At 61.1% G+C, this 17,573-nt stretch overlaps 2 protein-coding genes across 3 annotated transcripts; both read right to left on the bottom strand.

Annotated features, from left to right (window-relative positions):
• Window positions 1-3,450: 3,450 nt before the first annotated feature.
• WDR55 (WD repeat domain 55) lies at window positions 3,451-6,619 on the bottom strand. Of its 2 annotated transcripts, none has more exons than XM_074603842.1 (7): window positions 6,391-6,619; window positions 6,195-6,295; window positions 6,037-6,124; window positions 5,735-5,914; window positions 5,532-5,631; window positions 5,270-5,439; window positions 3,451-4,616 (listed from the first exon to the last, which is right to left on the bottom strand). In XM_074603842.1, exons 1-7 carry the CDS (start codon window positions 6,594-6,596, stop codon window positions 4,301-4,303), a joined length of 1,161 nt encoding a protein of 386 aa, XP_074459943.1. In that variant the 5' UTR covers window positions 6,597-6,619; the 3' UTR covers window positions 3,451-4,300. The 2 variants fall into 2 exon arrangements, with proteins under 2 accessions (XP_074459943.1, XP_074459944.1); XM_074603843.1 differs by having other exon boundaries at window positions 4,223-4,616; window positions 6,037-6,104; window positions 6,391-6,531.
• An 853-nt stretch (window positions 6,620-7,472) lies between these two features.
• Window positions 7,473-17,544, bottom strand: IK (IK cytokine). The gene is made up of 20 exons (XM_074603896.1): window positions 17,418-17,544; window positions 16,649-16,715; window positions 15,645-15,737; window positions 15,094-15,153; window positions 14,377-14,544; window positions 14,178-14,292; window positions 13,873-13,943; window positions 13,720-13,766; window positions 13,289-13,452; window positions 13,076-13,184; window positions 12,609-12,648; window positions 11,959-12,184; window positions 11,627-11,645; window positions 11,030-11,108; window positions 10,678-10,758; window positions 10,048-10,105; window positions 9,240-9,328; window positions 8,839-8,947; window positions 8,167-8,201; window positions 7,473-7,755 (listed from the first exon to the last, which is right to left on the bottom strand). The coding sequence occupies exons 1-20, from the start codon at window positions 17,431-17,433 to the stop codon at window positions 7,728-7,730; spliced, it is 1,674 nt and encodes a 557-aa protein (XP_074459997.1). The 5' UTR covers window positions 17,434-17,544; the 3' UTR covers window positions 7,473-7,727.
• Window positions 17,545-17,573: the final 29 nt, after the last annotated feature.

Genomic DNA, 17,573 nt, shown 5'->3' with positions numbered 1-17,573 from the left:
ACCGGCTGTGTCATGTCATGTTTTGCTGCTGCGTCCTCAGCTCCCTGCCCGGCCAGCACCATCTCAGCGCATCCATACATCCATCATCTCATCTCTCCATCCGCACCAGGAAGCCTGTGTTCTCCAAGCTTCTCACCGGGGTCTTCTCGAGTGCCTTCTGGTGTGGGCCCAGGCTCCTCCGAGCGCCTCTTGATGAGCCCTCAGAGGTCTTTGACTGCCTTTGGGTGCAACTCTGGGCCATCGTAGCACCTTTCTGCTCTCCTCTGGGGCCTCTGAGTGCCTTTGAGCGTGCCAGGTGGTCTACGAGTGGTTTCCAAGTGTGTTTCAGGGCACACTTGGGTGCCTGAAGTACAGAGCTCTTCTCGTCCCTTCTGTGCAAAGGTCCCTCAGTGGCCTCCAACGCCTTTTTGTGCTCACCAGTGTCCCCACATTTTGGACCACGAGGGCCAAGGGGCTCTACCGAGGTGAAATTCTGGTGGCAGACAGGGTGGAGGCAATTGTGAGGTAGACACTCCATGGGGCACATCAGAGCTGAGGAAGTTGAAGAAGCTGAAGGGAACGAGCAGAGCTGATGTCCCAAGGCTACCAAGGCTAGCCCTAGTGGATGCCCCAAGGCTACCACAGCCAAGGCTGGAGCATCTTACCTTGAAGATGTTTATGTGCAGGTGATGATGGCACGGGTGTTGACACAGGTCTCATAGGGGTCTGAGGCAATGGAGACCGGGCTGAGCAAGGTCTCAGGAGGATAGCATCCAGGAGAGCTTCAGTCCCAACACCAAGTCCAACCTGTCCTTCCACGTGGAGCACCAGTGGGCAATGGAGAGCAGGCAAGATGGAAACCAGCACAGTCACAGCAGAAAGATGCTCCCAGGGACACAAGTGCCAGGCCTGGGGTGGCATCAGCCACCTGCTCCAAGCCTTGATGCTGGGGAGCACGAGTGGCTTGTGGTCCCATCCACCCCAGGTGTGCGTTGGCCCTACCTGTATTGATGGATTGGAGCAGGTCCTGCATAATCTGCTCATTCTTCACCCTGAGGCCATAGAAGTTGATCTGAACCTCATGAGGGTCAGCAAGGCCAGGGCTGCTCTCCATGCCCCAGCCTGTATTGATACCTGGGGTTGCCCTGACCCAGGTGCAGGACCCTGCACTTGGCCTTGTTGAACCTCATGAGATTCACATGGGCCCATTTCTCTACCTTCTCCAGGTCCCCCTGGATGACATCCCCTCCCTCGGGCATGTCAACCGCACCACTCAGCTTGGTCCAACCTGCAAAGGTGCTGAGGGTGCCCTTGATCCCACTCTCTATGTCATTGGTGAAGATAGCGAACAGTACTGGTCCCAGTACGGACCCCTGAGGGACACCATTCATCACTGATCTCCATCTGGACGTTGAGCCATTGACCGCTACCCTCTGGATGCAACCATCCAGCCAGTTCTTCATCCACCGACCAGTCCATCCATCAAATCCACATCTCTCTAATTGAGAGAGAAGGATGTTGGGGGACGCCGTATCAAAGGCTTTACAGAAGTCCAGACAGATGACGTCAGTAGCTCTTCCCTTGTCCACTGACGTTGTCACTTCATCATAGAAGGCCACTAAGTTGATCAGGCAAACGGTCCCACCAGGCTAACTGGTGTCCCAGGCTGGATGCTGGGGTGGACCAGAGACCTTCCTTGTGCTTCCCAGGATAGAGCTGCAGGGACAGCCTGAGCGCAGCTCACTGATGGGGACAGAGGGTGCAAGACACACCCACACTGCTCTCGGGAAAGTGGTTGCTGATGCGCTGGTCTGTACCGATGGCATGGACTGCTTCCTCCATGTTGGCCCTGGTCACCTCACCTGGGGTGCTGATGTAGTTGGTGCTGCTGATCCTCCGAGCCAGAAACATGATGGCGGTCTGGACAACGTCAGTGTGTGGGATCCTCAACCACATCTGCGCGAGATGGGGGATGGAGGCATGTACCAGCTTGGAGAGTCCTGAGGACCACGTGTTGAGGTTTGGGCACCCAGTACACATAGGTGACCGTGAGGGTTTCAATGGCCTTTTGCCCCACAGGCATCTCATTGCCACCAAGGAAGACACAGTCAGGGGTCTTCAAGTCAGGACCTCAACAGGACATAAGATGGCATGCGATGCTGCAGCCCCACATGCCCTTCTCCTGGTCCATGCTGCCCATCAGCCACTAGTGAGAAATATGGGCCACCCCCAACCCATGGTCTCCCAGGGTCCCCGCCTCCTGTTGGCACCAGGACAGGTTGGACTTGGTGGTGGCATCGAAGAGCTGCTGGATGCTCACAGCTGCTTGTACCAGCATCGTGCTCTTCTCCAAGTCGGTCAACCGTGTGGCTCTTGGCTGGGTCAAGAAGGTGGTCAGTGCCACCCAGGGCCGGGCTGCGAGGGAAGGCGAAAGGGCAGGAGAGCTGGGTGCTGGCGGTGACCACTTTGCAGCACCCAGAGCCTTGCTTACCTGCAGATGCCCAACAGCTGGGCACATCTGGCTCCCCACTGTTCAAGGGTGAGGTGTGGGGCAGCTGGTGGCTGTCAGGGGACAGCACTGCAGATGGCCAGGGCCACTCCATGGGGCAGATGTCACCCAGCCTGCAGGTGTCCATGCTGCCCGCAGCCTCCCCCAGGCCACCCATCCCAGCAGGGGCCCACTGGCACCCACCGCTCTGCCACTCAGCGCCCAAGGACCTTCTTGTGCCCTTGTGGCCAAGGCAACAGCCAGTGGTCTCCTGGGGTGCATTAAAAAAGAGCGTGGCCAGCAGGTGGAGGGAAGTCATCCTCCCCCTCCGCTCTGTCCCGAGGAGGCCACGTCTGGAGCACTGGGTCCAGTTCTGGGCTCCCCAGTTCCAGAAGGACAGGGAACAGCTGGAGAGAGTCCAGCGGAGGCCACGACGATGACGAGGGCCTGGAGCATCTCTGTGCCGAGGAAAGGCTGAGAGCCCTGGGGCTGTTCCTCCTGGAGAAGAGCAGACTGAGAGGGGATCTCATCACTGCTCAGCAAGAGCTAAAGGGCCGGGGGCAAGAGGACAGGGCCAGGCTCTTCTCAGTGGTGCCCGGGGACAGGACAAGGGGCAACGGGCACAAACTGGAAGACGGGAAATTCCATCTCAACATGAGGAAAAACTACTTTGAGGGTGGCAGAGCCCTGGCACAGGCTGCCCAGAGAGGTGGTGGAGTCTCCGTCTCTGGGGACATTCCAAACCCGCCTGGACGCGTTCCTGTGCCACCTGCTGTGGGTGACCCTGCTCTGGCAGGGGGTTGGACTGGGTGATCTCCAGAGGGCCCTTCCAACCCCTGCCGGTCTGTGACATCCCCCTGCCACTACGCCGAGTGCTGTCCCCAGAGCCACCCCTCCGTCCCCGCTGTCCCCAGAGCCCCACGAGGCACGCGCCAGGGGGTGCCAAGGGGGAGAAGCCAAACCACGGGCACAAGGCAGCAGGAACTGAAAGGCACTGGGTTTATTTTTAATAGAGTCAATGTCTTAATTTAATTAACACACCTGCATTGCAGGCACCCTGCAGCCAGGCAGCCCTCGGGAAAGGGACGGACCCTCAGGAACACGCAGGACCCCACGACGCCACCTCCCTCTCCTGCCCCAGTTCCCAGGACTCCCAAATACATTAGCAACCCCCCCCCCGCCCTAGTCCCAGGGCTGCATCCCCACCAGGGACCCCCCCAGCCGTGTCCCCCACATCTCAGCCCCCCCAAGCCCTTCCACCAGAGACCCCCAGCCGTGTCCCCCACATCTCTGCCCCGCTCCTCTCCCAACCAGGGAGCCCCCCTCCCCCATCTCAGGGACCCCCCCACTTCCCATCCATCAGGGGATCCTCCATTATCACCCTCACCAAAGCCCCTCCACCAGGGACCCCCAGCCATGTCCCCCCCCACCATCTCAGTCCGTCCCTCCCCATCCACCAGGGATCCTCAGTCATCACCCTCTCCCCAAACCCCTTCACCAGGGACCCTCAGCCACCTCCCCCTATGTCTGTGCCCCCCCTCCCCCCCGCAACCAGTGACCCCCCCATCTCAGTGCCACCCCCTCCCCACCCACCAGGGACCCTCGGCCACATCCCCCCATCCCTGGACCCCACACAACCAGAGACCCTCAGTCCTTCAACCCCCATCCCCCTCTCCAGGCTCCCCCTACCCAAGTCGTCCCCACCAAGGACTGCCCCCCCCCCACCCCAGGACCCACCCGCCAGCTCCCCCCATCTCAGAGACACCCCGTCCCCACCAATGACCCTCAGCCACACTGTCCCTGACCTCCCCCCCATCCTGGGGTCCCGGCCCCTCAGTCACTGTCGTCGCTGTCGCTCCCCGCTGCTGCCTCCGGCTCGGCCTCGTCCCGCAGGTCGGCAAAGAAATCGGCCCCGCTGCCCGCTGCCTTGCCGCTGAGAGCCCGCAGCGGCACCCCCTTCTTCTTCTTCTTGCGGTAGTCGTCCACCACCAGCCCCCCCAGGGCCGAGATGTCCCAGAACTTCACCTTCTGGTCATGGGCGCAGCTGGCCAAGAGCTGCCCCCCCGGGGCCACCGCCAGTTGCTCGATGGGCTCCCCCACGTGCTGCCCGACGCAGCCCAGCACCCGGTTGGGCAGGACATTCACCGCCCTGGGGGACACGGGGGGGCCCTGTCAGGGAGGCAGAGCCCTGGACCACCACAAACCCGGTGTGCCCCCCCTCCCCTTGCTCCTAACCAAGGCTGATCGTGTCCCGCACCCTCCCCATCCCATCCTGTCCCATCCCACCCCACCTCATCTCATCCCACCCCACCTCATCTCACCTTATCCCATCCCATCCTGTCCTATCCCATCCCATCCCATCCCACCCTACATCATTCCATCCCACCCCATCCCGTCCCACCCCACCTCACCTTATCCCATCCCATCCTGTCCTATCCCATCCCATCCCACCCTACATCATTCCATCCCACCCCACCCCGTCCCACCCCACCTCACCTTATCCCATCCCATCCTGTCCCATCCCACCTCATCTCACCCCATCCTGTCCCATCCCATCCCATCACACCCCACCTCATCTCACCCCATCCCATCCCATCCTGTCCTATCCCACCCCACCTCATGTCACCTTATCCCATCCCACCCTATACCTCATGCCACCCTGTCCCATCTCATCCCATCCCACCCCACCTCATGTCACCTTATCCTATCCCATCCCATCCCGTCCCGTCCCATCCTATCCCACCCCATCCTACCTCATCCCGTCCCACCTCATTCTACCCCACCCCATCCCCTGCCCCCGACCTGATGACTCCGTCCAGGGACCCCACGCATACGATGCTGTCTGTGATGGGGACCATGCAGTCAACGGACTCGGCCCTCAGAGCGAAGCGGTCGCTGGCGGCCCCGAAGCCGTCCCAGTTGAAGAGGTAGATGGTGCCTTCGCTGGAGCCACACGCCACTTTCTTCCCTCTCTGGGCAAGATGGAGGACAGTAAGGCAGAGGCAGGACAAGAAGCGTGGAGAGGGATCCGGGATCCTGCTCCGCAGCAGGGCCCAGCGCCAACCTTCAGCAGCACAACAGATGTCAGGTCCCCGTTCTGCGGCTCCGAGAGCAGGTCAAAGCGCCGCCTCTTCACGTTGAAGACGCCCAGGGTGCCGTCGCCGCTGCGGGAGATGGAAGGGGCATGCGGTGAGCACGGGGACACGGCGCTTCCCGCAGCTCCCTGTGCGAGCATGGGGCAGCCCGACCCACGGAGCCCCCCGGCACCTGGCGGTCAGCAGGATCTTCCCGTTCCCGTCCACGGCCATGGCGCTGATGTACTCCTCCTGCTGCCGGGCCTCCAAGACGGCGTCCCCTTTGCGCAGGTCCCACACCTTCAGCCCCCCGTCGTCGTCGCCCGTGGCGAAGAGGTGGGTGTCGATGGGCAGCACGCAGTTGAGGGCCGAGCTGCGGAGACCCCAGCCCCGCGCCGGCGCGGTCACGGCCCACGCTGGGGACAAGGCCAGCCGGGCTGTGTCACCCCGGCAGGGACGGCCCCCCCCCAGGCCAGGCCGCCCCCGCAGACCTACCCGTGGGCCTTGGGGAAGCGTGTTTCCAGCCGTCCCTCCTCCACCGTCAAGACGTGGATGGATTTATCCTTGGACACAGTGAGGAGCTCTGGAGGAGCCGCCTCAGCGCGCCCCCGCCCCGGCGCCCCCCGGCGCCCCCCCCCTCGCCCCGCGCTCACTCTGCCCGTCCTGGGAGAAGGCCACGTCCCGGCACGACTTGAGGTGATGTCCCGACGACCAGAGTTGCCGGTTCTCCCCTTGCGTGCAGGAGTACGAGTACCTGCCGGCAGCGGGTCGGGGGCTAGCCGGGGTCGGCGGCAGCCCCGCGGCCGGTGCCCGGCCACCCCCCCCCCCCCGCCGCGGCCCCTCACTCACAGGTAGACATCGCCGTCCACGTCCCCCGCCGCCAGCAGGGGCCGGGCTGGGTGCAGGGCGATGGCGTTGGCCGTCGCCTCGAAGCAGATGTCCTCGGGGGTGTCCCGCAGCCGCGGCTCCGAGCAGCCCTGGGAGGGGGACGGCGGGGCCGGTGAGGCCGGGGCCGCACTGCCCCCACGCCCGCACACCTCCCCCGGCGCCGCCATGGCGGCTCCGCGCTGGGCGCAGGCGCGGGAGGGCTCGTTTGCATATCCCCGCCCACTCATTTACATACAGCGCCTCATTTGCATACCCCGCTCCGACAGCGCTCCTCCGGTAGCCACCCGCGGGCTGGTTATAGCCCAGCGCTTACTTCGGCGTTTCACGTCCGTATTGTGTCTCGCCCCCGAGGGGTTCCAATCCCGTGGGCCACCCTGGGACGGTTTCGGCGGGAATTCCCATGCTCCGGAACTTTTTTTCCCTCCCGCCGCGGTTTATTTCGCTGTTTTTCAGCCGCTCGGCAGCGAGAGCCCCCGCAGGCTCCCTGATGGGCACCGTGGGCTCCTTCCCTGCGTTCCGGCGGAGTCGGGGTGGCCAGGGACCAGCTGTTACTTCATGCCCCTTCAAGGGCTGGGGATCCCGAGGTCCTGCCCAGTGCCCCAGCCCAGCCAGGGGCCACCCACAACCTCCCCCTGCTTGCCCAGGGGGGCTATTCCAGCTCCCTGCTGGCCCCGCACCGCAGTGACAAGCTCTGCCTGGTGCTGGCCCCATCACAACCACCCCGCGGCTGGCCAGGGGCCACGGCCACTCCCGTGCCACACACAGGGCCATCGCGCCGCTCTGGGCCACTAGGTTCCCCACACAAAGGGTCCAATTTATTCCCCCCTCTCGCCTCAAGGCACAGGTTGTGCAACTGGGATTATTTCCCCCCAAATAGGTTTATTTGCTAATTTTATTCAGGGCTCGACAGGGGCTGCTGCCCCCCACCCCAAAAAGGCTCCCACAGTAGCCATCCTTGGCTAGGACTGGCCCCATGAGAGCCACAAGGGGGCCAGTGGGTGGGAGAAGGAGCGCTGCCCCCCCTGCCCCCATGGGCACCGATGCAAATTTAAGGCAGTTTTATTAAAACTACAACATTTACAGGTCTCGGGCTGTACAGCAAACACGGGGGGAATCTCAGCGCAGCCCCACGGCGTGAGGCCTGAGGTGGGGGGACAACACCAGCTGCCGGACCCACAGCAGAAAGGCGAGGGCTGGGGGCAGGGGGGAGGCGCACAGAGAGGACACCAGTAAGCTCCAGGGAGGCAGCATCCAGCAGGACGGGGTTCCGGGAGCTGGAGGAGAAGATACTGGAGGGATCAGTACTTGGGGCGTTTCACCTCAACCCTGCAAGAGACAGAGGGGCAGGAGGAGGTGAGGATGGGGGGCAGAGGGCTCCGGCCCCCTCCCACCCACAGCTCAGCACCCAGGCCCACAGTTTCACCCCACAGAAGAGCGAGGGAGGCCCTGCAGCTCCTCGGCAGCACCCAGCCGGATGGGGCAGAAAGGGGTGGTCGAGGAGGAACCCCAACACGGCCCCGGGGTCTGCTCAGCACCCACCCACGGTCCGGAGGTGACTTGCAGGCCCTGCTGAGCTCAGCAGGGCAGGAGCACCCCCAGGGGGGACAAATGTCCTCCTCTCTCCTGCCAGCCCCACTGCTGAGAGGCAGCAGGGAGGTCTCTGCCCGCTGCAGCCCCTGGGAGAGGTGGCAGGCCCCAGCCAGGCCCCAGCACCGTCCTGGGGATGTCTTTACTAACCCATCGGCCTCCAACTTCTTCCTCTTCTCGATGATCTGCAGAGAAAGCACAAAGTCCCGTTATCCTCAGGGCAGCTGCTGCCCACAACCGCAGCAGAAGGGCCGTGAGGTGCAAGATACACCCGGGGAGAGCTGGAGCCAGGCCAGAGCGAGCGGAGGCTGTGGCCCAAAGGCTGGAGAAGCTTGGCCTGTTCCCCTTTTGCTCCTTTTTGGCCATCAAAGACCATCTGTTCCCGCCTTCCCCTAGCCCATCCTGTACGCTTGGGGTGCTCATGGCCAGCTCCCCCTGCCAGGTCAACCCCCAGCTCTGCCGGTTAGAAAACAGGGAGCAGCTAAAAACACCTCGTCCCCTCCAAGCCCCTTTGGATGGCTCAGAGCTGCTGGTTTTGGACACGTTCATCTGCTGCAGAGCCTGGAGCAAAAAGCCCCCGGCTCAGGACTGCTCCCGGGGACGCAGCTCCAGCTGCCTCTGCAGTCCTGAAGCCCCAAATATTTGGCCGACGCTCTCACAAGGAGCAAATTCAGCTTCTAGAAAGAGCCCGACCTGCTGCACACCCCACACCCTGCCTGCCAGGACGTGTCCCGGACCACAGAGCCGTGCCCAGGACAGGGAGGGCAGGACGAGGTGGAAGCTCTCCCGTAAACAGATGATGCCCCGGTACCGGGCACTCACCGCACTGATCTTCTTCCACTGCCGGTCCAGCTCTGCCTTGTCATTCGTCTCCTTGAAGCGACGGGTTTTGCGTCCCTCAGACATCTTGATCCCGTACTGGAAAGCCGCCCTGGGGAAGGAGCGAGACAGAGCTCAGCATTTGCGGGGGATCCACGGCCCGTGGGGGAACGGACGCATCTGCCCCAGCCATGGCTGGAGCCCCTGGAAGCAGCGGCTGGGCAGAAATCCTTAAGAGTGACACTAAGAGCAAAGACAAGCCACCACAGCCAGGATCCACAGCTCCTCCTCAGGGCCTCACGAGGGGAACCCCCTTCTCAAGCTCTCCCAGGACCTGGGTTTGGCCGGCGCTGCCACCCCCACCCAGAACCCTCGCTCACGCCCTGCGCAAGGGCTGCACTCACTTGGGCAGAGCCTCTTTGTTGTTCATGTATTCGCTGTACTCCTCCTGCGTGTCGAAGTCCCAGCGGCCCAGAGGCCCCTTCTTGTTACCCTGCAGCCAAAGAACGACTCAGAGCAACTCCTTGGTCGGCGCTGGCCCGGGGCATCTCACACAGCCCCGTGCGCCCAGGCAACATCCCAGTCTCCCCTTGGCCCCAGTTCAATGGGCTTGTGGACCCAGCCTGGCCTTGGCTCTGAGATCCCCTCCCTGAGAAGCCCCAAATGGGAGATTCATAGAACCACAGAACGGTTTGGGTTGGAAGGGACCTTAAAGCCCACCCAGTGCCACCCCCCTGCCCTGGGCAGGGACACCTCCCACCAGCCCAGGTTGCTCCAAGCCCCGTCCAACCTGGCTTGGAATGTTTCCAGGGATGGAGCATCCACAGCTTCTCTGGGCAACCTGGGCCAGTGCCTCACCGCCCTCACAGCAAAGAATTTCTTCCTGATATCCAATCTAAATCTCCCCTCTTTCAGTTTGAAACCGTTCCCCCGCGTCCTATCATTACACTCCCCGATTAAGAGTCCCTCCCCATCCTTCCTGTAAGCCCCCTTTAGGGACTGGAGTTCCATGGAAGAGCAGGCTAGCACACCTCCCCCACCACCTCGAGAGTCCCGCGTTTGCTCCCTGGGATGACAGATCCCACCCAGACCCCGGCACACGGCAGGTCAGGGCACCCATCCCTTCTGCACAAGCCCGCTTCTCCCCAGCGGCATCCTCTTGGCCTGCGCTGGCGCCTCGCTCACTGGTCCTAAAAGCTAGTGGTGGCCTACCTGATCCATCTTGCTGTAGTCCACCTCTTCATCACTATCCACGGCCATATCGTCCATTCTGGAACAGAAAAGCAAGGAAAGAGCTCAGAGTGGGTCCCTGGGACACGGATCAGGGCCTTGGAGCTGGGCTGCAATGCTCAGGAGCTGCGAGCCGGTGGGAGCCATCTCTCAGCCGGTGGGAGCCACCTCTCACAGCCTCAGACCAAACACAGTTCCTGGACCAGAGAGAAGTTCCTCCAACTGCAGGTCCCGCAGCTGAGCTGTACCACGAGGCCGTCCAAGATTGCAAATGCTCCAAAGATGACTCTGCAGGCTGGAAGCTGTTCCTCTTCTACCGAGGGACGGCTTAGCGGTCGGAGCTCAATGAGCGCCATGATTAGCAGGGAACCCGGCAGGCCCGCAGCCACCTCGGCTCTCCCTGGCAGCGAGGGGCAGACTCCAGGTAGCCACTTCTAGCAGAGACCAGGTAAGAAAAGGCCCCGCCTGCCAGAACCAAGGACTCGGGGAGCAGTTTAACAGTAGGTTGCAACCCCAAAGCCAAGCCCGCTCCGCCCAACAAGGAGTGGGGCTGATGCAGCAGCCGCTTGGCACACCCTACTCCCAACCCGCCGCTCCTTGCCGCTTCCTTACGTAGCGGGGTAGCACTCGGCGTAGCTGTTTGACATGCCGAAGAAGTCCCCCAGCTGCTTCTTGTCTTCTGGCTTCTTCAATGTGACAACGGTCAAGGAAAATCCCCAGCACGTAGCCTAACAGCTAACGGCCAAGCCCTTAGAGCCAGGCAGAGAGCCATCTCCTGCCCTAACACAACCAAATCGGAGGCCGCAGAGCTTACGTTGGGCATTTGAGCGGAAAGGTTTGGGCAGAATTTCTCCGCTACAGGAGGAAGAGCCTTCCCAAATGAGGAAGGACAGCCACACAGGCCTTCCTGCAAGGGAAGCCCAGCCCCGCAGCTGGCCAGGCTGGCACAGACAGTAAAGGATATGACTCTGCTCCTTCCCAGCCAGCGGCTCCAGCAAACTTCTCGTTGATGGACTTGATGAGTTCCTTGGCTGAGCCGGGCCCTGGGGCAGAGAGAGCAGCAGGCTGAGTTTTGGGGAGGAACAGCTCACCGTAACACACGTGGGGCTGGGCAGAGCCCCCGTCTGCACGACCAGTTCATCGGGCCGCGGTAACAGGCAGAGGGACAGGGGGCAGTTCATTGGGACAGGGTAACAGGCAGAGGAGCCAGGAGAACGCCGAGGAGCAGCAGACCAGTCCAAGCACGGACAGGGGGCAGGCTGAGCCTAGGAGACCCTGAGCTTACAGCCTCAGCTTACAGCCAACAAAAGGTTGTTCGAGCTGGTCTGCTGCCAGGGAAGGATCTGCACACACACTCAACCCGGGCCGGCAGGAACCAGCCTGCAGGCACGAGACTCGTCACCCCGAAACCCTCACGGCAAGCAACTCCCTCCATCACAGCAGTCTCCGGGAGAGCAGGGAGCTCAGGCAGGCCAGCGAGCCAAGCAGCTCTGCAACCCCACATGGCCTCACTCAAACATACGGCCTCACTCAAACCTCCCCTCCACGTCACTCAACTCACCTTTGTCGATGTCTGTGGGCTGCAAAAAAAGAGAGAGGGACACCGCGTCACTCGGGATGGTGGAAAGCGGGCAGTGAGAGCGCTGCGTGACTTGCAGCTCCACTTTAAAACTGTTTGTGGCAAACGCAGAGCTGAACCGTCAGAGCTACTGGCTTGTGCTAGTCCTGCCTTACTTGCTGAAGGAGAGGACAAGCACCCAGCCACCCGCCCAGTGGTGGGAGCACAACCAGAGACACCCAAAGTCAAGAGGGTGACCACACCAACCCCACCGCCGCACTCCCCAAAGGCAGAGATCAGGTGGGACAGTCCAGGCTTCACGAGCAGAGGCTCACCTCATCATCAGCCTTGGGCTTCTCAAAGTAGCTATGCCTCTTCTTTTCCTCCTCCCGCTCCCGGTCCCGCTCCCTGTCCCTCTCACGCTCCCGGTCCCTGTCACGTTCTCGGTCCCTGTCACGCTCCCGGTCCCTGTCGCGCTCTCTCTCACGGTACCGCTCCCGCTCCTTCTCCCGTGGTATCTTCGCAGTGGAGGGCACATAATCCCCAATGTCTTCAAAGATGCTAGAAGTGGAAAAGAGCCTGCAGTTACGGGCGGTGCAAGAGAAGAGGCCACAACCACCCCGCTTTGAACTGGCACCTAATAAAGGAGCATGCAGCACCAACGCTGAGAGCTGAGGATGCCCGCTAGAACCGGCTTCTACATCTGCCAGAGGCATCACCGCATTTCTGCTCTCTTCTCCTGCCTAGACCTGCTTCTGGTAGACCAGGACAACAGAGAGCCCTTGCCTGCCTCAAGCTTGACATGAAAAAAAAACCAACAGAGCTTGCCTCCAGCCTTGTCCTCAAACCGCAGGTCCAAAGCAGCAGCTCACTCCGGAAGCACCAAACCCAGCCCTCTCCAAACACAGCGGGACAAAAAAAAAAAACCCCATTCCTTAAGACAGAGAGCTGTGACCGCACAGTCTGTGGGCAAGGAGGCACTTACTTCATATCAGCTTCAGGGGGCTTCTTCTCGTCCAGCTTCCCTGCAAGGACAGAAGGGCAGTGAGAAGCGCATCACCCACTCTGCCACCTGCCCTGTTTCCCTGTCCCCAATCTGGCTTCCAAGCCCCCAGAGTGGTGACCTCCAGGGTGTCCTGAATTCCTCTGTGGTTACATCCTATCTAGCCCCCTCAGGAAGCCACTGTGTCCCTCCCCAACAGGGACATTTCCCCGAGGAACTGGGTCTTAAGCAGAAGAGCAGGAGCCACCCTCACAGCTATAATTTCTCAGCAGCCAGATCCCCGCGGTCCCGCCGCAGAACAGCCTGCCTTCCTATAGGAAACGATAGGAAATCACGGTCCTGTAAGTCCCTCACGGCACAGGGGAATGCGGCAAGCCAAAGCACATCTCCTTCTCTCGGGATATGCTTCCAGCACCGAGTCCTTCTACTTGATTCCCTGCGGCTCCTACCTTTGTCTTTCTTCTTGAGCTTCTTGTTGCGGGTCCCTTGCCGGAGATAGGAGAGGATCTGAGTCAGTTTGCTGATGACAATGTCATTGGTGGTCAGCGTGGTCTGTGCCTGAAAAGAGAAATCCCCGAGGAAGCGGATGACTCCCTGGTCAGAGTCCGGCTCTGGCCAATTCGGACCAATGCGGTCAGGCAACCTGGAGACTTGCTGGGTACCTCCATGGTGGGGCAGTCAGCCTTGCTCCGGATCAGCGTGGTTGGGATATCGGTGTCGGCGTACTCATCATCCAGATCTACCACATAGGCCATCCTCCCTGGCAGGAACAGCTCATTCCGCTCGTAAGCCTTGTTCTTGAACAGAATGCGGTAGATGTTGCGACCTGGAGCAGAAGGAAACGCATGGGAGAGCTGTTCTTACGAGAACAACGGACAAGCCCACAATGCAGCGTATTTAATTTATCAGAAACATCAGAATCGCCTCCCAAGAGACATACCTTCCTCCAGCCCCCAAATTCAGGACGCCTACACCTCAGACTCTCCCCCCTCCAAAGACTAAAGGTTTTCATTCCTCCATTCAACCTCTGGGATTTCTCCCACATTCACAGCACAACACAAGGTGGGGAACAGCCACATCCGCACAGCCTTACCCAGCCGGGTCTTAAATTCAATTTTGTTCTCAGGATCTTCATCTTTCCTGAACAGAAAAGGAACAGAAGCATTATACCAAGCGTATGTCTCCTCTGCATCCTCCTCTCTGGGAGGCAGCTGCACTCAGGAGTGCAAAATCCTCAACCACTCACTTAGTTTCCTTCTGGGGCTTCTCCATCATTTCCTCCTCTTCCTTCTCCTTGCTGGCAATCTCAGCCCGTACCTGGCCACAGAGTAAATTCGTTACAGACCAATCCATGTCACTGTTGCCCACCAGAACCAGCGAGCCCACTTCCACCAGCCCCCCAACCCTTTGGAAATCTCTCCCAGGAAGAGAAATCCACACTGACAAGACTGACGCACCTGCATGCAGCAACTACTACCCCTCTGCCCACCCTCTCTGCCTGCAGGAGCGGACAGGACAGACGCACACCAGCATGGTGACATCCGTGCTCACCTTCTGCAACAGCGCAAAGTCCAGACCCTTCACCAAGTGAGTGTGCTCCATGTCACCACCCAAGAACTTGGACTCCTGGATCAACTGTCTCCTCTTCTCCGCAGCAGATTTATCCCTGCGCAACAGAAAAGGAGCCAGTTACAAGACAGCCCCTCTGGAGCAGACGGGCAAGACACGGCCACGCCGCAGGCTCACGTACGCCTCTGCCGTCGGCCCCACAGCTCTGTAGTTGGCAGTTGTGCTGATCAGCTCTGTTTCCTCGTAGTCCTTGTTCACACCATCTCTCCTCTCCTTGGCTCGATCCCTGTACTTCTCAGCCAGCTCCCTCTCGCGCTCTATCTCCTGCTGGCGCAGCTTTGCGTAATAGCTGGGGTTGGAAAAACAGCTCGGTGTTAGAGCAACACATTCACACGTTTGATGTGCTGATCAAGTAACAGTCCCCACGGCCCCACACGTGCCCGTCTTGCTCCTGACCCCTTCCCCAAAAACCATACCACAGCACCATGGGACATGCCATGCCTGGAGGACACTGGGCAAGATGAAACTGCTGCACCGAGGCTCTCCGAAGAGGAGCTCACTCCTCCCTCGCAGTGCAGTCCCGCTGCCCAGATGTCCCTCAAAAGACAGTCGCTAGTGCAGATGTCCCACCGCTGCCCTGCTCCGCCAGACACCCGCAGAGCCTCCCCTGCCTCTGCTGGAGGGGAAGCTTCACTCCCATCCCGCTGCCGCCCTCCCACATCTGCTCCCACAGGCAGTGACAGTCACTCAGTCTGAGCTCCTCTTACTCTACCCAAGCCCCAAAAGAAGCCAGGCCACCCAGGGTCCTCTTTGGTAGCTCAAGAGCTCAGAAGCTGCCTCCATGGGACGGACATGATGTACGAAGACAAGCCCTGATGCATTTGCTTTCCCAGTTTACCTTTTCTTCTTCCTTCTGCGAGCTGCTGGATCTTCATCTTCGTTGTACTCCCGGGGCATCCTGGAAAAGGGGGAGAAACCACATGCACAGTCTGCAGAGCCACAAAAACGCGGGCAGCGAGACAGAACAGTCCTTCAGACCCAGCAGGGCACTGAGACGCCTGAAGATGGGAACAGTATAGTCCTGTTTCTCCCTCAGTCCACTCCGTGAGCAGGGAGAGGAAGGGAAAGCACCGATTTCCACAGGACGAAACCTACATCTGCCTCCTGCACGAAGCATCTTAACAGCCTTACAAGACTCATGCTGTTATTTAAAACAGTCCTGACACGCCTGTTTCTCCAGTTAACACACACGTGTAGAGCTTGCACGGACCCGAGCGCAAAGCAAGGCCGAGGCCTGCTCCTCAGACCCTGCCTGCGCACTCGTTAGCGAAAGCCCCTTTAAATACTCTACTGCAGAGCGCAGGGGGAGAGAGTCAGGCAGGAACGGAGCCCCAGGGGGAGAGCAATGAGGCTTTGTCCCACAGTCCTGTGAAACGGAGTCCTACTCACTCATGGTGGCGAGATTTGGAGGGTGGCGCAGATGTTGGCGCAGCCCGTGGGGTCATAAGAAGCTTTCTGAAGTCTTCATTGGTCAGCTTGGACCTGCAAGGAAGAGGGGAAACAGAAAGTGTCATCTCCCCATGAGCTTCAGCAGCCTGACGGCTTCCAAGGAGGCAGAGGGTTTGCCAGCTTGTCCTGCGTGATGGAGTCAAGCCACAGAGTCCCCGGTGAGGGAGAGCCCTAAGGTTACACTGCACCAGTCACAGAAAGAACGAATCACAGAGTGGTTTGGGTTGGAAGGGACCTTAAAGATCATTCGGTTCCAACCCCCCTGCCATGGGCAGGGGTATCTTCAACTAGACCAGGCTGCTCCAAGCGCCGTCCAACCTGGCTTGGAACGTTTCCAGGGATGGGGCAGCCACAGCTTCTCTGGGCAACCTGGCCCAGGGCCTCACCGCCCTCATAATGAAAAGTTTCTTCCTGATATCTACTTTAAATCTAACCTCTTCCAGTTTGAAGCCATTGCCCCTTGTCCTATCACTACATGCCCTTGTCTAAAGTCCCTCCCCAGCTTTCCTGGAGCCCCTTTAGGGACTGGAAGGGGCTCAAAGGTCTCCCCGGAGCCTTCTCTCCTCCAGGCTGAACCCCCCCAGCTCTCTCAGCCTGTCCTCACAGCAGAGGGGCTCCAGCCGTGGGATCATCTCCGGGGCCTCCTCTGGCCCCAATCTAACACCTCTGTGTCCTTCTGCTGTTGGTGCCCCAGGGCTGGAGGCAGCACTGCAGGGGGGTCTCCCCCGAGCGGAGCAGAGGGACAGAATCCCCCCCCTCGCCCTGCTGCCCACGCTGCTGGGGATCCAGCCCAGGATACAGTTGGCTTTTGGGGCTGCCAGCGCACATTGCCGGCTCACGTTGAGCTTCTCATCAACCAAACTCATCAATCCCACTCTCTAGATGGGGGAGTCAGCTTGGGATCCCATGATCCTGGCCCAGTCCTGCCCCAGTACCGTACTCACTGGTGGAAGGAGTGCGAGTCGTCCACATCGTGGCCATCAGGGGCCAGAGGGTTGGAGAACGGTTCATCTGGGGGAGAGGAGGCAGGAGAGTGCTCAGAGCCTGCCTGCACGGCTCCAGCCCCCCTCTGGCCACCCACCACCCCACTCCTCGGCCACTGGCACCCTGGGGTGGCCTCAACAGGGACACTGGTGTCATCACCCACCACCAGACCCTGCCACCCCCTCAACCCGAGCGTCCCTGTGTCCTCCCGGGAGGTGTCCCAGTGCCTCCCCCAGGCGTGTCCCCACACCCTGTGCCACCTCTGCCCCGGGTGTCCCTCCTGGGACCAGCCATACTACCCTCACCCCCATAAACGCCCCACAGTCCATCCCCAGAGCGCACGCCAGGGCACAGCCCCCACACTGAGGCCTGACCCCCCCGGGTTTGTCCCCACTTTCTCCCCGAGCACCTCCGAACCCCCTGGGCTGCCCCGGGGCCCCATCCCGGGAGCCCCCCCCGCGACAACTCCTAAGGCTGTCACCTTCCCCATGAAGGGCTGTTCCCCCCAGGAGGCTAGGGGGTTCCCGTAACCCCCCCGGGGCGCTCCCCGCACTCCCCCACCGCAGCCCGCTGTCCCAAGACCGGGGCGGGCCTACACCCGGCCCCGCCACCGGGCCGCTCCCCAGCGGCCCCGACAGCCGTGGCACCGCTCGCCCGGGCGTTGGATGCCGCGTCCCCCGGGGTGTCCTCGGGGTGTCCCAGACCCCCATGTCCCCCCGCCCCACTCACTGTCGCGCTCCGGCATCGCGAACCGCTCTACTGTACTCCGCCGCCCGGCTCGGCTCGGCTCGGCTCGGCTCCGCTCGGCTCCGCTCGGCTCCCCTTCCCAGCACCCTCCGCGGCCGGCCGGCCCGCCCCCCGCCCGCATTGGCTGCCCTCGTGCCG

The sequence above is a fragment of the Larus michahellis genome, chromosome 11 (genome assembly GCF_964199755.1).
Source record: "Larus michahellis chromosome 11, bLarMic1.1, whole genome shotgun sequence".
NCBI classification, from domain to species: domain Eukaryota; kingdom Metazoa; phylum Chordata; class Aves; order Charadriiformes; family Laridae; genus Larus; species Larus michahellis.
The sequence above is the reverse complement of the archived record's forward strand: the minus strand, read 5'-3'. Positions and strand labels throughout refer to the sequence as shown.

Bases quoted from the DNA above. Each gene is read 5' to 3' on its own strand.
- WDR55 (XM_074603842.1), bottom strand. From the start codon at position 6,596: ATGGCGGCGCCGGGGGAGGTGTGCGGGCGTGGGGGCAGTGCGGCCCCG. The intron at 6,125-6,194 runs GTGAGCGCGGGG...CGGCTCCTCCAG, and splicing joins CTTCTCCCAGGACGGGCAGA to AGCTCCTCACTGTGTCCAAG. The intron at 4,617-5,269 runs GTCGGGGGCAGG...CGTGTCCCCCAG, and splicing joins TCCCTGGACGGAGTCATCAG to GGCGGTGAATGTCCTGCCCA.
- IK (XM_074603896.1), bottom strand. The intron at 15,738-16,648 runs GTGAGTACGGTA...TCTTCCTTGCAG, and splicing joins GACTCGCACTCCTTCCACCA to GTCCAAGCTGACCAATGAAG. The intron at 12,185-12,608 runs GTAAGTGCCTCC...TTCCACTTCTAG, and splicing joins CCCCCTGAAGCTGATATGAA to CATCTTTGAAGACATTGGGG.